The sequence below is a fragment of the Rattus norvegicus genome, chromosome 16 (assembly GCF_021556685.1).
Source record: "Rattus norvegicus strain SHRSP/BbbUtx chromosome 16, alternate assembly SHRSP_T2T, whole genome shotgun sequence".
Classification (NCBI taxonomy): Eukaryota; Metazoa; Chordata; class Mammalia; order Rodentia; family Muridae; genus Rattus; species Rattus norvegicus.
In genome coordinates, this window is record NC_141549.1 from 71383734 (window position 1) to 71403340 (window position 19607).

The window sequence follows — 19607 nt, forward strand, 5'->3', positions numbered from 1 at the left end:
TTAACTCGAGTGTGCATTTCGTAAATAGAGCCAGATTTACTCAGGAACCAGACAGGGTGTGGAAAACAAAGGAGTATGTTCACCACACTTCTGTGTGTTATATCCATTTCTCTCCCAGCACATCACAAGTCCACACCTGCTGTTCACAGAAGAAAGATAATTCTTGTGATCACTTTGTAAATATCCTTTTATGCCTTCAGGTGGAATGGCTGAAAAATGAAGAGCCCATTGACTCTGAACAGGATGAGAACATTGACACCAGGGCTGACCATAACCTGATCATCAGGCAGGCCCGGCTCTCAGACTCGGGGAATTACACCTGTATGGCAGCCAACATCGTGGCCAAGAGGAGGAGCCTGTCAGCAACTGTGGTGGTCTACGGTAAGACCAGCCCAAAGGCCAGGGAGGGATAGGGAGGGCTAAAAGTCAGAGATAAAGAGAGCCATGTCCTGTTAAAACTTCCCAGGGCAAGAGCCAAGAGGCTCCTGGGTCCATTCACAGAGTACTGGCCAGCCTCAACACTCTGCCAGGTGAGAAAACATTCCTAACACTATTAATGTCTTTTCTGATCCATTTGATCTTGAGCTGTTGTGAGACAGCCAGTGGTAGTTTCAATTTCTCTTTCTCTTAAAAATAATAAAATGGTGAGGTTCTTTTTTTTTCATTTTCATTGACTTTATAATGGGAGAGCATCATAGCAGGAAACTTAGCCTTCCCACCCTTCCAAACTACCAGTCAGTTCCTCTCCTACCAGATGAAATGCAAAAAACCAAATATTGTTATTTGCTGATGATCTCAGGCATTGTATAAAAGGCAGTTCCCAACTACTTAAGTGAAGACTTTTCTTTCCAGAATAGAAGAGCCATGGGGTTTACTTTTGAAGCACTTAAAAGTAATAGAAATTCAAATGCTGGCATTTTCTTCTTTTACTATACGGATGGTCAAGTACCTTAGAGATCTGCTGATGAGTTCTACTCATTTTTAATAGTTTCCTTCAAAGCATACTCTCTTGGTTCCTCTTTCAGAAGAATAGAAGAACAGGAACCACTGTTGCCTCACAACAAAGCGAGTGGGACTCTGAACCATCTCTTCTTCCCCAGATACCTGATTCACAGTACCTGGCGCAGTGGCTTGCACATAGTAGGCCATCAATACAAACCTTTCTCCTTTTTTTTCTCCCCTCCCCATTTTTGTCTCTCAGTGAATGGAGGCTGGTCTTCCTGGACAGAGTGGTCAGCCTGCAATGTTCGCTGTGGTAGAGGATGGCAGAAACGTTCCCGGACCTGCACCAACCCCGCTCCTCTCAATGGTGGGGCCTTTTGTGAGGGAATGTCAGTGCAGAAAATAACCTGCACTGCTCTTTGTCCTGGTGAGATATACACAGATTCCCTTCTCCTTCTAATCCGCCAATGCTGTTAAGGTGCTGGGGAACAACAATGTACACTTCCTTCTGATTCACCCTGGTCCCAGGTCTTAGACCGTTGCCTCTGTCCAAGGTGCTGATTCTGACTTCATTGTACTGTAAAGAACATGGGTGAAACCCTCTGCACAAGGCTTGTGATCATGGCGTTGGTTGGACTAAGCCACCACCTTCTCCCCGTGACTTTCCCACTTGATGGCATGTATTTGAGTACAGTAACCAGGGATTGGGTGAAGCTGCCTCCAAGCACAAAATAGCAACCACCCAGAACTTGACCTTTTATCAGGTTCAGGTTGGTAATGACGTGCAATAAAATTGGCAGAGATTGTCCACTGCAGTGGTGTGCATTTATGCCCGGCCTGCACTTGTATTTCTTTCTGAGTAGTAGAAGATCTCATTTGCTAAATGTGTCACCTATCAGTTCTTTTGTTAGCTCTTCCTGGCTGTAACCCAGTTGATACAATGGGAAGGACATGGGGTCCAAGGTTGCTTTCTTCATGGAAAGCATGTCCTCCAGTAGAGAACATAACTGCTCCTGAGTTTCATATGCACCACATATGTTTAATTCCGAGAACTGTGTCCAGCACCTCATAGCTTTAAAATTTCAATTTGAGTTTCTCTAGAAGTGAAGTAAGACTCTGAGCCACAGTGCGTTTCCAGAGTTTGATTGGTCCTTGAGTTTTATAAACATTTATTGAGTGCTTACTATGTGCCAGGTACTGTGCAGGGTGCTTGCATACATGCCATGCCATTTACCTCTCCATTGCGACTTTTATTGTCCCGAGATGACAGAACTGGTGGTAAATCGAAGCCATATGATTAATTTCTCAACTGGAAAGTTTGTAAAACCAAGACTAGGACTCAGAAATCTTTGATACAGATTCAATACTTTTTAAATTTTTTCCTATTTTTTTTTTACTAATTGGTTTAGATTAAACCTTGTAGCTCTTAACCTACATAAGCATGGCGAAACTATTCCTAGGAGGTAATGGGGCAATTGCCTCAAATATCTGTCCTAGTCTCTTGGGTTGATATTTAATGGAATTAAGTTCAGTCTTCTCATTTCGATGTACAACAGCAATCTATGACCCAAGAAATTCTATTTCTGTCGGTTCTGCCATTTTGGGGTTTCAGTGACCTCTTTTCATTTAACACTATCAGTTCATGGGGGTTTCACGTTTTATTGTTGAGGGGATTTGGGGACTTAAAGATCAGTCTGCTCTATTCACCAGTCTAAACTGTGTAAGCCCACAACTACATCAACAGACATCCTAAAGTACAGCACAGAGCTGCCTGTCCATCAGTGATGCTCTTGGGCAAGAAAGACTGGGATAGGATGGATCCTGACCTTAATAGCCAACTGAAAGATTCCAGTCAGTCAACCATTTGCCTAAGCTCAGTCACTGCCTTTCTCCTGGTATGGCTTTAATTAGAAAACGAACACTTAGAGGAAAGATGCCTTGACCTCTCAGTTTGCTCTTATTGGGGTGCAGTCTGTTTAAAGTGTGTGGCGAGTCTTCTTAGAGCTGCTGATCCTTGTTAATGGTGGCATCTGTTGTTTCCCTTTGAAGTGGACGGCAGCTGGGAAGTATGGAGTGAATGGTCAGTCTGCAGCCCAGAGTGTGAACATCTTCGCATCCGTGAGTGCACAGCTCCACCCCCAAGAAACGGGGGCAAGTTCTGTGAAGGGCTCAGCCAGGAATCTGAAAACTGCACGGATGGTCTCTGCATTCTAGGTAACACCGTCTGTTTGATGTTCTCGGTATTTGTGGTGATGTGCATATCTCCACATGTTTCCAGAAGAACGCCCCAATCCTTAACTGGGTTTAGTAAAACAGCAGAAAGTCAGTAACCAAAAATGAAAAGTCACATAGATGTGCGTGCACGCGGGCACACGCACACACACACACACACACATGCACACACACATGCACACGCGCGCACACGCACACACACACACATGCACACGCACGCACGCACGCACAGTCCTGAGAAACACATGAGTACATTCACTTTTGGTACAGATAGAGTGAGTTGTTTTTGTTTTTAATCCTGTGATGCTCAGGGGATGAAAGCTTAGTGCTTGTGCATACTACATTAGTTCTCTATTACTGGGCCACACCCTTAGGCCAGACAGAGCCATTTCAAATCTTGTATTACAACCTTATCAGGCAATATTTCCAGAGAAAGAACATTTAAAATTTAAGACTTTTAGAAGCAACCACTTCTAAGTTTAGTGAGAGTTACTGATTGCTGTGAATTTGTATCTCTGGAGAACTTTAGAAAACCTTAAATCACTTAATACATCTTCGGCGGCCAAGGTTCTCTGACAAGGAAAACATTGCAACTGCATTTGGCCAATGTGGAGGGTGGAATGAGCCCCGATGGTTGAAGTTTTGCTTCACATTGGTCTGGTATAGTAGGAAATGGAATTTTCATCTCTCAAGTCCCAGGCCTTTGTTTTATTTCTAATATCACATCATTACTACCTCCAAGTGACTCTCTGGTAAGGTTTGAAGGTATGGAAGGATTTTGTCCAATTAAGGAGAAACCATTTTAACATGGTGATTTATTTTATTAACATGATTCCAGCCAACTCACTTGACTTTTCTTACTATAAATACCAAAAACTTATATCCACTTTCAGTTATTAGCAGAAGCCTATGCTGACAGGACACATCTGAGTCTTTCATGGAAGAGAGCATATACTCAAGTAACTCGCACTAATATGACCTAAGCTGTATTGATATTTTATAGTTCCTTAAAACTGAGACTGGGCCCATCCCTGTCCTCTAGAACTAGGATTCTTACTTGGCTACTCCTTGCATGATATCCAGCAAAGAAATGCCGCATCTTAGTTGGTCGCAATCACTTGTGAAAGTGTATGCTACTTTTCGTTAGGGGAAATGACACTGTGAGTAAAATACTTCTGGTCAATCTGTTTCTTTACATTCATGTGCCTGGGTGTTCTTGAAGGCAAGTACATGCTAAGTGTTGCTTTTTCATAATAAATTTTCATGGTTCATGCATTGTTTAAAATGGCTAATACATTAGGATCAATACATTGATACTCACATTAACCTTTATTCCTGACACAAGTATCTACGTGTCAGACCCCATACAAGGGGTAATGATCATAGATGATATAGTCAGAAAGTTCAGTGTTGAAACTTCTGTGTTCTGCATTAAATGCATACCAACCATCAATTTCTGCATACACTCATTAATAAGATAGTTAGAGAAATGTATTTCCAACACCTCTTGAATATCACCATGCTTTTCAGAATCATGGCTCAAGATGTGTGACTGCTTTTTCACCTTTTGCACAGGTTTTTTAAAGTGATTCAAGTAGGGTTATGGGTTTCATGTGTCTTCTAAAAGATGATGGCGCTGTAGAAATGTGGCTCCTACTTGAAGTTCAGATAACTGTAGTAATAAACTTTCCTATAAATTACATGTTGGACTTGAATATGTGGCTTTAAGCTTAGTTGCCTATGATGTAATCTGATAGTTACTCATGGGAGATGTAGTGCTTAGCACTTAATGTAAGAAATAAAGGTTATCGTATGGGTGACTATGACTTGCATTGGCGCCATGATTCATGTTCATTTACCAGCTGAGGAAGAGTCCTGTTTAGTGCTGAAAGGAATGATCAGCACTGATAGTGACCTACTAAGAGTAGATCCCACTTTGCACAACAGATAAAGACTATAGAGGGAGATGCTATCACAAAATACCAAAAATAAAGTAAAAATAAATGAGTAATCAAACCAATCAATACATACATAATGAATGGGGAGTAAGGGGAGGTTCTTAGGGAAGGAAAGAAGAGAGTTGAAGGGAGAGAAATGGGAGTAAATTGAAGCTTTGAAGACAAACATGTCCAGAAATCTCAGTGTCCCAATGTCAAGTCCAGTGGTTGTCTAAGTGCTACAAAGCCAAGACGATGTGATGTCCCAGGTCAAAGGCAGGAAGAGCTAGTATTTTAGTTCAGAAACTGACCGTGAGGACAATTCTGTATCACTTCTGGTAGGATCGGTCTTTTCTTTCCTGCAAGCCATTAACTGATTGATGAGGACTGCGTATGTCAAAATGTCATGTGCTTTACTGAGTCTCCAGATTTAAAAGTTAGTTATCACCAACAATCTGACACGGAGACTAGAATAAAGCAAAACCAGATAGTTGGCAGTTCATGGCCAAGTGGATACATACAATTACTCATCATAAATGTATATGTACTTGGGATTTTTTAGAAGAGTGTTATTTCATATTTGGGCAGTTGTTGGCCATAATTCAGATAGTGGCTTTAAGTAATTTATTGATTGAACAAAGCTTTTTGTCCCTAGACACTGACGATGTGTAGGTTTAATCAAAGAGAGGCAAATTCCTGATTACTCAGTTTGCATTTTTGCTATAATGAAAGTAAAATAGGCAGAAAGATGCCAAGGCTTGCACTATTCTCAGCTTTTGAGGTGGATGCTCCATTAGATCCCTCATAAGCCGAAAATGCAAGATGAGCTTTTCCCCTGACACTCTCTCTCTTTATTCCACTAAGGGATGCTCCAATTTCAGAATCTTTTGCCTTCATATATATCTATTAGGGCATCTGAAATATGTTTAGGACTGTAAGGACCACAGTAATCAATAGTTTTAGTGTAAAAGGTGGGGAAGAGACTAAGTTTAAAGGAGCTGTATTTGCAATCTGCATATCAATCGGGAAGGTTGCTGGTCAGAGCAGCAGGATCTATCCTGTCTTTCTAGACACTGTTCACAGAATGAGTACAATTTCACTGTCTTTGTAGGAAGCAGAGCAGCAGTGCAGTTAAATGATTATTAGTGTTACTCCACGGTACTCTTTCATAATGTCAGATGATCTTGGTGAAATTGCTGTGCTCTCACGGTTGCACCAAGAAAAGGTTGGCTTTGATTAAAATAGCATTTGGCCACAGCTTTGCAAAACAGCAGCTTCTTTGAAGGATCTAGGTCATGGTTCAACATGGGAATTTCCTTCATGCTTTTCTTTCTCCTTATGGGCCAAACATAACCCTATGGCACCTTCTTTTGGAGCTTTGACAAGGACATTGTTCAGCTCTTGGATGACCTTCAATGATTTGATTCTCTTCAGCCTTCAACAAGGTATCTGAATCTCCTCTGTTATCCTGAGGGCTCCCTTCCCCTCTCCTCCAGATGGAGCTGCAAGCTCTGAGTGATCACTTTAATATTTGGGTATGATTGTTGCTTGGTCACTTGTGGCTGAATCACAGAACCCTAGAGTGATGCTCTCATAAATGGCCACACGTAAATGCTCTCCAGAATAAAATAAATGCCTCAAGGCTGGAGAGAGTGAGACTGGACAGTTTTGCCAAGAAATGTGAATCCATGGATCCAAGCATGCATAAACTGGACATCCAATCCTTTTATGGTTGAAATTGTCATTTCAGGGAAGAAAGATCACTCTGGGCATGACTGACAGGGAAGGAAGATGCGTATGGCCATGGTTTCTTAAAGTAGGGCCTGGGTAGCCATGCTTTCTGGGCTTAAACAGAATCTTGTTGCTGTCTGACCTCCATCCTTTCATCTTTGAAACACTTTTGAGAACCAGAGCCAGTACGGCATAACCTGTGTGTGTCCATGGACAGGAACAGAAAGATTAAATGGTGGCTGTTTAGATTGATCCTATGGGACAGAAGCCACCTTCTCTGTGGCTTTTTATTCCAATAAAAAGGGGGGGGGAGGAGGGCATTGGCTTGAAGAGATTAAATGGATCTGCTTCAGAAGAAGGGATTAGCCTCTAGATGTGTGGTGTGACTAAAGCCAGAGAAATGCCACTGGGAACTTAAAGAAAGAGGAAGCCTTCCAGGCAGTGCTACCTGCAAAGTAATCTGTTCGTTTTGTGAAGACAGAGCATAGGTCACTTCAATATTGACAGCTTGGAAAATGACGATATGGCAAAATGGCAGTTTGTTTTCATTTCTCATAGGCACATTGATGAGAAAAGTTTGAATGGATGCTTTTTTTAAAGCCACATCTAAGATAATGACATCCAAACAATAGTGGTTCAAACAAACATTCCCAAGGCCCAGCTAATAAGACAATCGCTTTCTTTACTGAGCCATCCACTTAAATGACCTACAGGAAACTCCTGAAAGGGTGAAGTTGCAATCACAAGAAAATAATGGTTGCTTTGTTACGAGTTTTCTCTGACCTCATTGTTATCTATTACAGTAATTACCCACCCCTTCCCATTATTTAGGCCACTGAATAAGAGACATTTTATTCGAGAATAGTGAAGAGCATTTTTTATTTCCTCTTTTTTTGTGCCTGTGATTTATACAGAACAATTATTTTTCATATAAGATTATAATAGACAAGTGTCTCTTTACCAACACCAAAGTCACCTACTTCTTTCTGTGGGCAAAGGTTTAGGGATACTACTGAAGTTCCACTTGTTTAAATTCCAGAACGGGGTTCACTGCATGGCTGTTTAGTTCCAGCAGGAAGTCTATGTAGCAAAGACATAAAAATGACATCACCAAGATACCATCCTAGTGCAACTTATTCTTAGGTGGCCCCAAAAATGTCCTACAGCTTCAAAATTCTTCCCAAGTGGTTTGAAAACTGACAGAATCCCTCCCATTTCATGTGAAGTACAAAGGGGCCAGGTTTCCATGGTAGAATGCTTGCCTAGCATGTACGAATGAGGCCTTGGATTCCATCCCCTACACTGCACACAAGTAAGAGTCCAGCAGTAACTCATGTTAATAGTGCTGACTAGGTGCTCTTTTTGAACAAAGAGTTGGTGGTTTGCCTTCCCGCATAACAAACAATTGATTAATTCACAGCTGCCTTTGTGTGCACTGCACAGCAAATTGCGGATGTGATTTTGCAGACACATAGGAGTCATAAGAATGCAGATCTGGGCACACAGGCAGTCATTAGGCCAGTTAGTAACAACAGCCCCCCTCCCAATACCCCGTCAACATTGTCCCATTATGGGACAGCCCATAAGAAGGTCAGTATATCGTAAGCTTTCAGAAGACAGTGCAGTGACTGCAGGCTCAAGCTTCCACACTGTTTAATTTAAGAAGAAAATGCAACATAAACATTTCAATCCTCGGGTGTCATAATGGAAGTATTTCTTGAAATTCTAGAAGCTGACACTTTTTGCCTTTTCGCCTTCTGCTTTATGAGAAGAAAACTCTCACTTAATGCACCATATCCTAGGTAGAATTGATCATAAAAGGGATGAAATAAATAAATAAACCGTGCAAAGAATGACCATAAACCTCCTTTATTATCTACTCAATATGTTCTTTTTTTTATCTTGCCTCTTTCATGAGTAAAAGGGTGTCAGATTGTTTTAAGAAGTAACCCTCTTCTAAGTGAGAATGGACCTTCACCCAGTGGACCATAGTTGTTGTATGCTTTCAAAAGTCACTCCCCCTCTTACCAGCTAGCTCTGAAACATTGAAAATGCCTCTTGTCACCAGGACATTCTCCATGGTCACCTCCTTTTTTTATTCCCCATGGATCCATGCTGCCTGTAAGCTTGCCTGATAGGATAGTCTAGCTGAGAATTGCTTTCTCTGATCTCTCTTTCTCTCCTTCTATCTTCTTTCACCTATTATTATCCACTCCTTCTAAGTATGTTGGGGTAGATTTCGCACCTCTGTTTATATACTTGTCCTGGAGTTAGGCAGACCATACTATGAGGTACTTTAACAAGAATGTATGGATGTTTGTTTACTGTGAGCTTATCTCGTTAAATTTGCCCATGAGGATAATCAAAACCAAAGCTGAAATATAAAGACAATTGACTCTGAAGTTGATTTAGGACAGCTGGAAAGGAAGAAGCCTTCATTTACAGACCAGGTTACTTACAGGAAAATGACAAAATGAGAATGTATAACAGTATTTTTAAAATAACATACAAATAAGAATAGGTTCCTATGATAATGCAAAATGAAGAAATACAGTCTGCCAAAGATTTAGAATGCTCTTAAGGGGGTAAAATATTTGTCAGAGCACCCAGAAATTGACAGGATGTAAATCCACTGGAAGGAAGAGAGAAAACTTTTGCATCTGGCATTCCCAGTGGGCACTGTCAGAACAGTAACTCTGAAATTGAGGTTGTGGGAAGGTATAAAGGACCAGCTTTCTGCGGTAAGGCGGCCAGGAGGAACTGACTGTCTGCATCTGAAAGCACAGCTAAAAAGTCTTCCCAGGTCCCCCGATCATGAGTTAAAACCAGTCATTCTCTTCCCAAATGACTAGAAATGGGGATGAATTCAGGATTGGGATCAACGAATCAATGAAAGAATGGACCTCCCCAACACACACACACACACACACACACATACACACACACACACACACACACACACACACAGTGGGGGGTTGGGGGAGGGAAGGGGAGGAGTTAAACATTCATCCCATAGCTAAAGGACAGGTTAAAGAATCTAGGCCCTTTGGTCAGATCACTTGAGCTGTATAATTATATTTGAATTCCATGAATAGAATTACTCTGAGCCAAGTTCTTGATTTTTCTAAGCCTAAATGTGTTTGTCTCTAAACAAAACTTATTACATTATTAGGTGTCCTTTAGAAAAGATGCAGCCCCCAGAAGGCTTACACTCTCATATCAAGCACTCCATTTATATGAAAAGTTAAACTGCACCCTGTATAGATGACATTTAATATTGGAAGAAAAAAATATATTATACTTTCCATGTTCTTAGATAAAAGTAATGTGGCTTTCTGCCTATTTCATTTAAATATTTTCTTATGTGTCTGCTTAGTGCATTTCTAATAAAATGTGATGTACTCATTAAAATGTTAAAGGGGAAGGGGACACGTGTTCTTTACTTAAACTGTTTCTGAGTTGTAATTTGACTAATACTGTCAGTTTAGAAAAGCAGTGTTTAGGAGAACCTGCAGAGTTGTGAGTATTCTTAAAATTCACCCTTCCTCAGCACTTCTGTTAAGCCACTAAATGGATGTCTCTCAATATTATAGCCTTAATTTGACCTAAAGATGTAGTGTCTAGCAGGAGACGGGACAGGTGACTGACTCTAAAGGCCACATCCAGCTCTGTCATTTTATGACATTGATAATAGTTAGGCATATTAAGGAGAAGGCTCAGGAGAAAGAAGACGCACTTCCAGCCTGGCTGGACCACAGGTGAAAATGAACGACTCCAACATCCCAGGAGAGGGATGCCCTGGTTAGCAGAGACACGGGAAGCACCCGTTTTCTAACAATTTGACAGCGAAGGAATTGTACAAAGCTACCCCACATTTTTCAACATAAACTCAAAACCCCTTTGTTATGGGATGGAAGGAGGGATCAAATTAGCATTCTTGGTGTCTTTTTTATCTGTTCATTTGTTTCCTTATAGCTCACAGGAACTGCTTCCAGTAGCTGCTGATAACCGTGGTCCTTTTCTGTTAGGGAAGTTTCCAGCATGTAGACTTGTCAAAAAAGGGGGGAGGGGGGACTCGTTCTCTGAATTACCGATTCGACATTAACAGTGTTATTAGCTTAAGAGTCAGCTCGACAAAACTCTGTGCTAAGAAATATTCATCCGGACTGAAGAAAGATTTAATAACTGAACTCATAGAAGTCTTGGGCTGTGAAAGAAATGGCAAGTACTCTGTGGCGGAGGTGATTTAAAACTGAGCAATCTTCTCTACAAAATTCAGTGGCCTCCAGGGTGTGCTGAAGGAAGCAAGTGAATGGAGATAGAGGACACCTTGTATCCTGGTTCTACTTCCTCCCTTTGATTGCATATTAAAAATGCGTGTGTCTTCAAGAGAACTTGAAACAGTGACCCATGAACTGAAGATGTCGGTATCCTGACTTCTTTTACCCTTTGAGACTTCTCCAGAATGATGTCATCAAAGGAAAAGGGATGCAAGTAGTCTCAGATGTTCATTTCACAACGACTTTAGTGTTAGATGGAATGGAAAATTACCAATATCACTTAGGAAAATACAATAGAGAACAAATGTCCTTGAGCTAGGAGTCAAGATTCTGTGGTATCAGTTCAGATGTTCTGTTAACCAGCTGTGACATGGGCAAGACTCGTGACATTGCATCCTGTGAAATTATCACACAATGATGTCTAAGTTCCCTGGGTGCTCTGAAAGTTGAAAATAATTTTAGACATATGATATTGATTTCACATATATATATATGAGTGTGCATAAAACACATATATCATATGGAAATGAGTAAGATACCACTGAAATTTCAAGATTCAAAGCTTTTGTATTATTTTAAGAGGTTAATCTCATTCTTTCACACATCAAGTTAAACATTTGAGAGGCTGTTACACTGAGTACGAGGCAACTTTTTAAATGTTTTATTGGTTGTTTTATTTACATTTCAGATGTTATCTTCCTTCCCCTGTTTCCCCTCCAAAAACCTCCTATTCCCTCCCCCTCGAATTCCCCCTGTTTCTATGACGGTGCTCCCCCACTCACACCCCAACTCCCACCTCCCTACCCTAGCATTCCCCTATGCTGGGGCATCGAGCCTTCATGGACCAAGGGCTTCCCCTCCCACTGATGCCAGACAAGGCCATCCTCTGTTACATATTCAGCTGGAGCGATGGGTCCCTCCATGTATATTCTTTGGTTAGTGATTTAGTCCCTGGGAGCTCTGTGGGGGTCTGGTTGGTTGATATTGTTGTTCTTCCTCAGAAACTTGAACATAGTACTACCTGAGGGCCCAGCTCTACCACTCCTAGGCATATACTCAAAAAAAGCTGCAACATATAACAAGGACACATGCTCCACTATGTTCATAGCAGCCTTATTTATAATGGCCAGAAGCTGGAAAGAGTCTAGATGTCCCTCAACAGAGGAATGGATACAGAAAATGTGGTACATTTACACAATGGAGTACTACTCAGCTGTAAAAACAATGACTACATGAAATTCGCAGGCAAATGGATGGAACTTGAAAAATATCATTTTGAGTGGGGTAACCCAGTCACAAAAGAACACACATGGTATGTATACACTGATAAGCGGATATTAGCCCAAAAGCTCAGAATATATATAGATCTAGACATATATAGACATATAGATCTAGATTACAATATGTATTTACAATACTTATTATTAAAAGCTACCTGGTGGCCATTTTACTGCTTGTGCTCTAACACTACAATCCACAGATACATAAAGTTCTTGTTTGATTCAGTTCCTGTTCTTGGTGATAAGCCAGGAGATACTGACTGCTTAGTCTGTAAAGCTAAGTAGCTATGTGGTTAATTTAAGGATTGGAGTAGCTTCAAGAGCAAAAGTGATTGGCCTTGGGGGAACAGGCCTGTAACCCTACCCTTAGGGAAACTGAGGCAGGAGGATGGCTCAGAAAAATCACAAAGCGAGAAAAGTGTGAGGGAGGATGTTTGAACTAGGGCTCCTCAGATTATAGTTTCTCCCCAAGAAGTCCTTTGTGAGCCGAGCTCTATCACCCACACGTAGCAAGTGGTCAGATATATCTAAGCTGTGGGTAAGTCACTGTAGCCTTCCAGCACCCTTCACGGCATTCCAGATTCTCCCTGGGGTCTGGTGAAGCTGTCAGTTAAAGTTGTTATTTCTACTCTGTGGCCTGAATGTTTGCTACCTGAGCGCTTGTGAGACACCATTACTGGCCAATTAGCATACTCAGCACCCCTTATAAGATCTACTCTCTGCACAGATTTCAAATGTACAGTGTAATAGGGACTGTAGTCACAAGGGTGGGGGCATTTCATTCCAGAACTTTCTGATCTTACCACACTGGACCTTTACAATCATCAGCCTTCGCCTCTAGCCCTTGTCTCACCACTAGGACAAGCAGAAACACTTTACTTCCTAGTCTGAGTTTGACATTTTTAGATTCCACATGGAAAACAAACCGTGCAGTATTTGTCTGGCTGTGATTGTCTTACTTCACTTAGAATAGGGTCCCCAAGTCCTTACATGACATGGTGATGACTCCTCTGCAAAGCTTGAACAATATTCTGCCATGCACCTGTATGATATACCATGTCTACGTATATGCATATCCTGTTCTACCAACTGTCCATGGCATTTTCTGTATCGATTTCTCAGTAGGCATTTTAATGGTTTCTGTGTCTTTTTTGTATTGTGAACAACTCTGAAATGAACATGGAATACAGTTAATTATTAATTCACTATGCTAATTCTGCTAGGATGTTGATTAATACTTAAAATATCAGGATATCATGTCTGGCTTAAGTGATCCTTTGCTCTGGACATTTTATTCCATTTTTGACACTTTGCTTAATTGACCTTTTGCAGTGGTATGGATAGAGTGCAAGGTGTTTGGTGTGCTAGCCCAGTCCTCATGCTCTGAGCTGTATGTCAGCCTGTGTGCACTTTTGAATGGGTGCAGATGTTTATGGCAGACAAATGCAAGGGGATCAAGGGAAAGCATTCCTGTCCGAGAAGGGAGTTGCAGTCTGCATCCTCTCTGAGAACAGAGCTGGAACCCAGCATTTTGCCACTTGGAAAAAACGGTTTTGAGCAGAGAGGTTGCAGAAATTACAGAAAGACTTTGTAGAAGTCTTGGAACATGAGTACCATCACAGAAACAAACCAAAGCATAGACTAACTGAAAACGGAGAGAGCATTGTGGAAGCTCGTGTGTTTTTAAGTGAAAGAAGTCATGGACCACCTGGCTTTCTGTTACTGGCTTAGTTCAAGTCCATCTATTGCCGCAAGTGACAATATTGTGGCTTTTTAATGGCTGAATCATATTTGATTGTGTGACCACAAAATGGTCACCACAGGCTATGGAGAGTAGGGAGCTGCATAGATGGCTTCCATATGCCATGTTATAGCTAGAGAAGAAGAGAGAGATCTGATGTTAACATGGAAATAACCAGCAAAAGTAACGTGCTGTTTTGAAATAGCTAAAAGATGGTATTTTGAATCTTCTTATATTAAAGAAATGATAAATGCATCAGGTTAATTGACATGCGGATTACTCTGCAGAAGGCAAGGGCCTTCTGTTGAAACCATATTCTGCCATATAACTAAGTACAGTTATATATGAGTAAGAAGCAAAACTCATGTTCACATGGAGTCTAGGAATTTAAATTATTTAGTTCAAAATAAAATATGGAAACACAATTTGTGAGAATAGTTATTAAAGACACGTATTTGGATCTTAGATACAGTATTTGGGACAATAAAGGAGGAGAGGAACTCTCACCTCCTAAGTGAACGCCAATCATGAGCTATAGCTGAGGGCAGTGATAGAACCATTCTCACCAAGTATGACAAGCATGAGCTGTCTGTGGTAGTGCCCTCTGTCCTTACCCAAGCATGAGCTGTCTGTGGTAGTGCCCTCTGTCGTTACCTAATTAGCATCATGGGATCTTGGATAATTCCATGAGAGGTAGAAGATATCAATGGAACTCTTTTTCACCTACTGATGTTGGGAAGCTCGCGGGAGATAGGAATGAGAAAGAGAGGCTTTGACCCATCTTGTGATAGGGTAAATATGAGTCTCTCTTTGCTTCTCCCCCTCCCCAAACTTATCAGGAAAGCAAAAATGAAGGATTCAGACACACACACACACACACACACACACACACAAGACTCTCACTCTTCCATTCTGCATTTTGCTAATTAGGCTGGTTTAGAGTGCACACAAATACCGGTAGCTGCATTTCTGTATGTTTGAACAACAGAATCCTCACCTGGCCCAGCCAGCGTCTGCTTGACACTCAGGTACTGCAATGAGTCCAGTGTCAAGCAGGCCTCCTATTTGTCTAATTCAGTGCTAATGCAGGCTTTAGGAAGGCCCTGGGACTTCCTCCAGCCTTGGGCAGCATTTATGGGACATAAAGCAGGCTGGTAATTATCTCTTGGTATCAGGAAAGAGGTAATGTTTGAGTAAATGAAATACACACACTGATAATAACTCCAGCCTCTCTTTCCTCCCATCCACAAATAATGAAGCATCTTTTAATCAGCTCCTCTGAGTGATTCGTTTTGTTTTTGCATTTGTGTGTGTTTATAGTATGCTTGGGTATGCATTTGATTGTGTGTCTGTGTATTATGGATGAGATGGGGCTAGGACAGCATATAGGACCAAGATCAAATCAAGTATCTTCCTGGATCACTCCTCAGTTCATTTATTGAGGCAGGATCTCTCACTTGAAACTGAAGCCCATCAATTTGGCTAATCTCTCTCTCCAGCTTGCTCCGGATCTCCTCCCCCATGCTGGGATTGCAGGTGGACCATATATGTGCACACCCAACATATATGTGATGTTAGAGAATCAAACTGACGTCCCCACATTTATTTAAAGTGGCTTGCCAACTGCCCTCTTTTCTTCCTATGACGCTACCCTTGCAATGCCACATAGACTCATCATTCTCTAGCATGGTATATTCTAGGAACTTATAAATAACAGGCAGACAAGAATTCAAAATATAGAAAATCTAAGCGTATGAAACCATTAAATTTAAAATAAAACTTATTCTGAGTTTTATTGACTGTAAACTGTCCCAACTGAGCAGAGTAATTAGTAATGTCTGCTAATGAAGCAATCACCAGAGACACCAGGATCTGCATCTCTGAATCAAGAGGCTTTTCTGGGAAACTATAATAGGAGGGGCGTCCCAGAGAGAGGCAACGCCATGAACTGAACTGAAGCTCACAGTGGAGCTAAAGAGTTGATAGATTTACCACATGCACAGTTGCCCAAGTTTAGGTCAGGAGCTCTAGAATCGAATCCGTAGTTGTTGGATGAGACCTCAAAAGCAGAACAGTGGGGCTATGGTCTAAGTTGACAAAGAACCAGGGTTAAATATTGCTTGCTGAGGCTAGAAATTGTGTAACAAATAAGAAAACAGCAAGAGTGTGATAAAAAATAAAAGACAGATTATTCTATATTTTGGTAAACTGAACAAAGTGAATTACAGTGAAAGTGTTAATATGCATATTTTCGGGTCAGAAAAGGTTTCAGAGAATATTCTCTTCAAGGAAGGAAAGGAAAGTGGTCTTTGGAAAGGGAAATGAAGTAAAAGAGGTTAAGTGTTGACTATTGGGACATGCTTGGGTTGCAGTCTGGGGAAAGAGCTGCTGGTGGCTACACTGTGTTGATCCTATGAGGCTCAGAGGCCAGGCAGACCCTGAGAGCAGGGTGTGAAACCCAGCAGCCCAGGTGTCATAGCATTCCCCGTCCACAGCATCTGAAGAGTTGTGGGGTTGGAGATGATGTCCATCTCTCCAGGGCTGCTGCCTCCTGAAACCCGCTCCCTCTAGTCCCCAGCATGTGCGTGGGTTGCTTAAGGCTGGCTACATTTGGTTTCTAGTAGGGGCTAGGTGCCAGGGGGTAGCTTTATAAATAGCTCTCGAGAACAATGGGTTCTATGAAAACACTTGGGAGGGAAACTGAATGTGAGGGAAAGAAGCAAAGACTAAATTAAGGTAGAAGAGAAAAGAATCATCATCGAAAGTCAAAAAGGAAAGTGCTCCCTCCTCCCTCCCCTCCTTCTTCCCATCCCTCATCCCTCCCTCTCTTTCCTCTCATATATACCTTTCTTTACACACATACATACTGGCATGGGGTGGGAGGCACAAAATCGTATTTACACTGTAGTAAATAATAACAAAGGTAGAAAGAACAGTAAGCTATGAATTTTCTATGTGAAAATGATGTGACTGACTGGAAATTCCCTACACTTTCATGCTACCACATATATAAGCATACGTATGTATTTTTATATTATATACATCAAAATTAAAGAAAAACCTAAACATTCACACCTGGCTTAACGCTAACAGTGATTATCCTGTCGTACATCTTTCTCTTCCTTTGTGCCTATCTAGACTGCTTAGTAAGTAAACAGCAAACGTGGTGATTTTTCTAAAATATGCTTCTAAATAAGGCAGGGTTACAATTATGTACCATCAATTTCCTTCTTTTTAGCACCCCAGGGCTTAAGTCAGATTTTGGGAAGTGGCTGTGAATTCCCCAAACTACTGCTTAGTGGCTACTGGCTCCAAACTTCACTATTCCAGCGCCTGTCAGGTAGAAAACTAACTTTCCCAGACCTGTCTGTGTGCTGCCACCTCACAGCCCCTTAGGGAAGCAGACACTAACTGGTGTTGACCACACAGGGTCCCTGATTTCTTGCCAGCAAGTAGTGGTAATCACAAAAACACAAACCCCAATTAATCAGGAGCTCTTGGAGTGGGGCCCAGGCGTGGGTGTTTATTTTAAAAGCTCCCCAGGTGATTCTAATGTGCAGCCAACATTAAGAACCATGGTCCTAATGGATTAATTTACTAGGGGGGCATTTGAATATGGCCTTTGGAGAGGGGGAAATTAAAGTGGAGAGGATTTGGTTGACCAAGGCCAAGTTGTTTCGTGGCCTTGAGCTTTGTGAGAGAAGGATTATGCAAAGAGAATAAAACTGCACTGTGGAGTGGGCCTAGCCTTCAAAGTTGGCGAGGGCAGTAGATGGGCTTCCTTAGTGCACACAGAGGGCCTATGTCAGGTTCGGTGTTTTACTGAGGAAAATGCTGTGCTCTGGTGACTTCCTTTCAAGGTATTCTTATTACAAAACACAACAGAACCTTATTTTGATGCTAATGCCAGGGGACTGACGGATTTCAGCTCCATGGCTTTCCTGTTTCTTCTACAAGACTCTGATTGATTTGATAGACACACTGGCTGGTAGAACGGTGGCTTTTCGAGGCTTTTAGACACTGCAGCAGGAAACCATTCTGAAGAGCTTTTGTTCCCATATCATAGGTTGCGCTCCGGAAGACTAACAATGGGTAGGTGGAAGCAAAGGGTCCCCAGAGAATTTCTGGATCCCATTCGTCTTCTACCTATCAAGAAACTAAGCCCTGACTCAGTTTGTTCTCACTATAGCAGAGACCTAAGACCAGAGTGAAGTTCCTGACCTGGCATTGTGATCTGTCTCCAAGCAGTAGCAAAACAAGTCAACATCATGAACTAATGGGTTCATATCCATCGTCACATGGTGAATTGACTTCAGCTACCCCTTATTGCAGGTAGTAAAAGCCAAACCTAGGGCAACCCTGTGCTTCATGTTCCTGTATGCATCCCTCTTAAACCTGAGGAGGAAACTCTGAGGGCATTTCTATGCCTGGTTTACTTTAGGAGCACTGAAGTCACATGGAAGGCCCGGGGAACCCTTAGAGATCAAGGCCAGTTCATCCCCCAAATCTGCTTTATAAGCACCAATTACCTTGGCACTGGAGCTGAGTCAGAGGGGAAATGCAAGGTTCCTGCCTAGTGTGGACTTACGCAGTGTCTCTGTCTCCAGACCTTAACCTTTGGCTTCTTGGCTGTATTCACTTACTTCAGAGCTAATCTCTCCTCACAGCTTGGACATAGTCACATGAGCTTTTCTGAGACCCCACCCTGCATCTCGCCTGTCTTAAAGGGTGTTCCAGTTTAATGTCCGTTCTCACGATTCGGAAGAAAAATACTGTTGAGATCAACCAGAGTTCTAAACAGGCGTCTCCCATCTCCTATTGCGGCTGGAGCAATGTATTGCATTTAAGTGTCTTAGCCCTCGCCTGCCAGTCTCACAGTGCCATGCCGAATCGAATGCTTCCAGGTGCTTTGCAGTTTAGCAAAATGGAAGCTCAACTGAGCCCACCAAAGTCGTTGCCTTCTGATCCTTGAGAGCAGTTGCATCTGGGCTTTCCCAGCTGCCACCTGCTTGCTCTCAGGGAACTGTGTCAAATCTGGGCAGGGAGGGACATGCAAGTGTTCTTCGAAACCTGAACGAAAATCTCGAGTAAGCATGTCAATATAAATAATACATTGCCTCCCCAGAAATTGTTCATTTGAAGACAGTACCTTCTGCTGTCTCAATCTCCCTACTATTAAATGATCCGCATACAGGAGGATGGTTTGCATCTAGCTTGTAATGTCTCCTTCTGTAACAGGTAAACACACAAAGCACACTGCACTTACGTGCTGAAAGAATCCTCTGCCAAGATCAATACGAAATTCAGAAGTGGGTTTAGTTAGTAGAAAATTCCTGGGCAAACTCTGAGAGTGCAGTACCTTATCTGCCTGGGAGGGGTTACTGTGCAGTCTGTCAGATAATATTTAGGAAGTTCTAAAATGTGTAGCATGCTGTTGTTTGATTGTTTAAAAACCATAATCCAC

General features: G+C 41.8%; 2 protein-coding genes across 7 annotated transcripts in view; both read left to right on the forward strand.

Moving 5' to 3' along the window:
* The window catches only part of Erich1 (glutamate-rich 1), a gene marked incomplete at its 5' end in the record, with an annotated part of 52793804 nt that overhangs the window by 40513174 nt on the left and 12261023 nt on the right, over positions 1–19607 (forward strand).
* The window catches only part of Unc5d (unc-5 netrin receptor D), a 546654-nt gene that overhangs the window by 431184 nt on the left and 95863 nt on the right, over positions 1–19607 (forward strand). For 4 of the 7 annotated variants that reach the window (XM_087588379.1, XM_087588380.1, XM_087588381.1 and 1 more), the window contains exons 5-7: positions 201–381; positions 1202–1369; positions 2992–3156. In XM_087588379.1, coding sequence (XP_087444505.1) covers positions 201–381; positions 1202–1369; positions 2992–3156 — 514 coding nt within the window. The remainder of the gene's footprint in view (positions 1–200; positions 382–1201; positions 1370–2991; positions 3157–19607) is intronic. The other 3 variants (XM_087588382.1, XM_087588384.1, XM_087588383.1) reach the window with 1 other exon arrangement.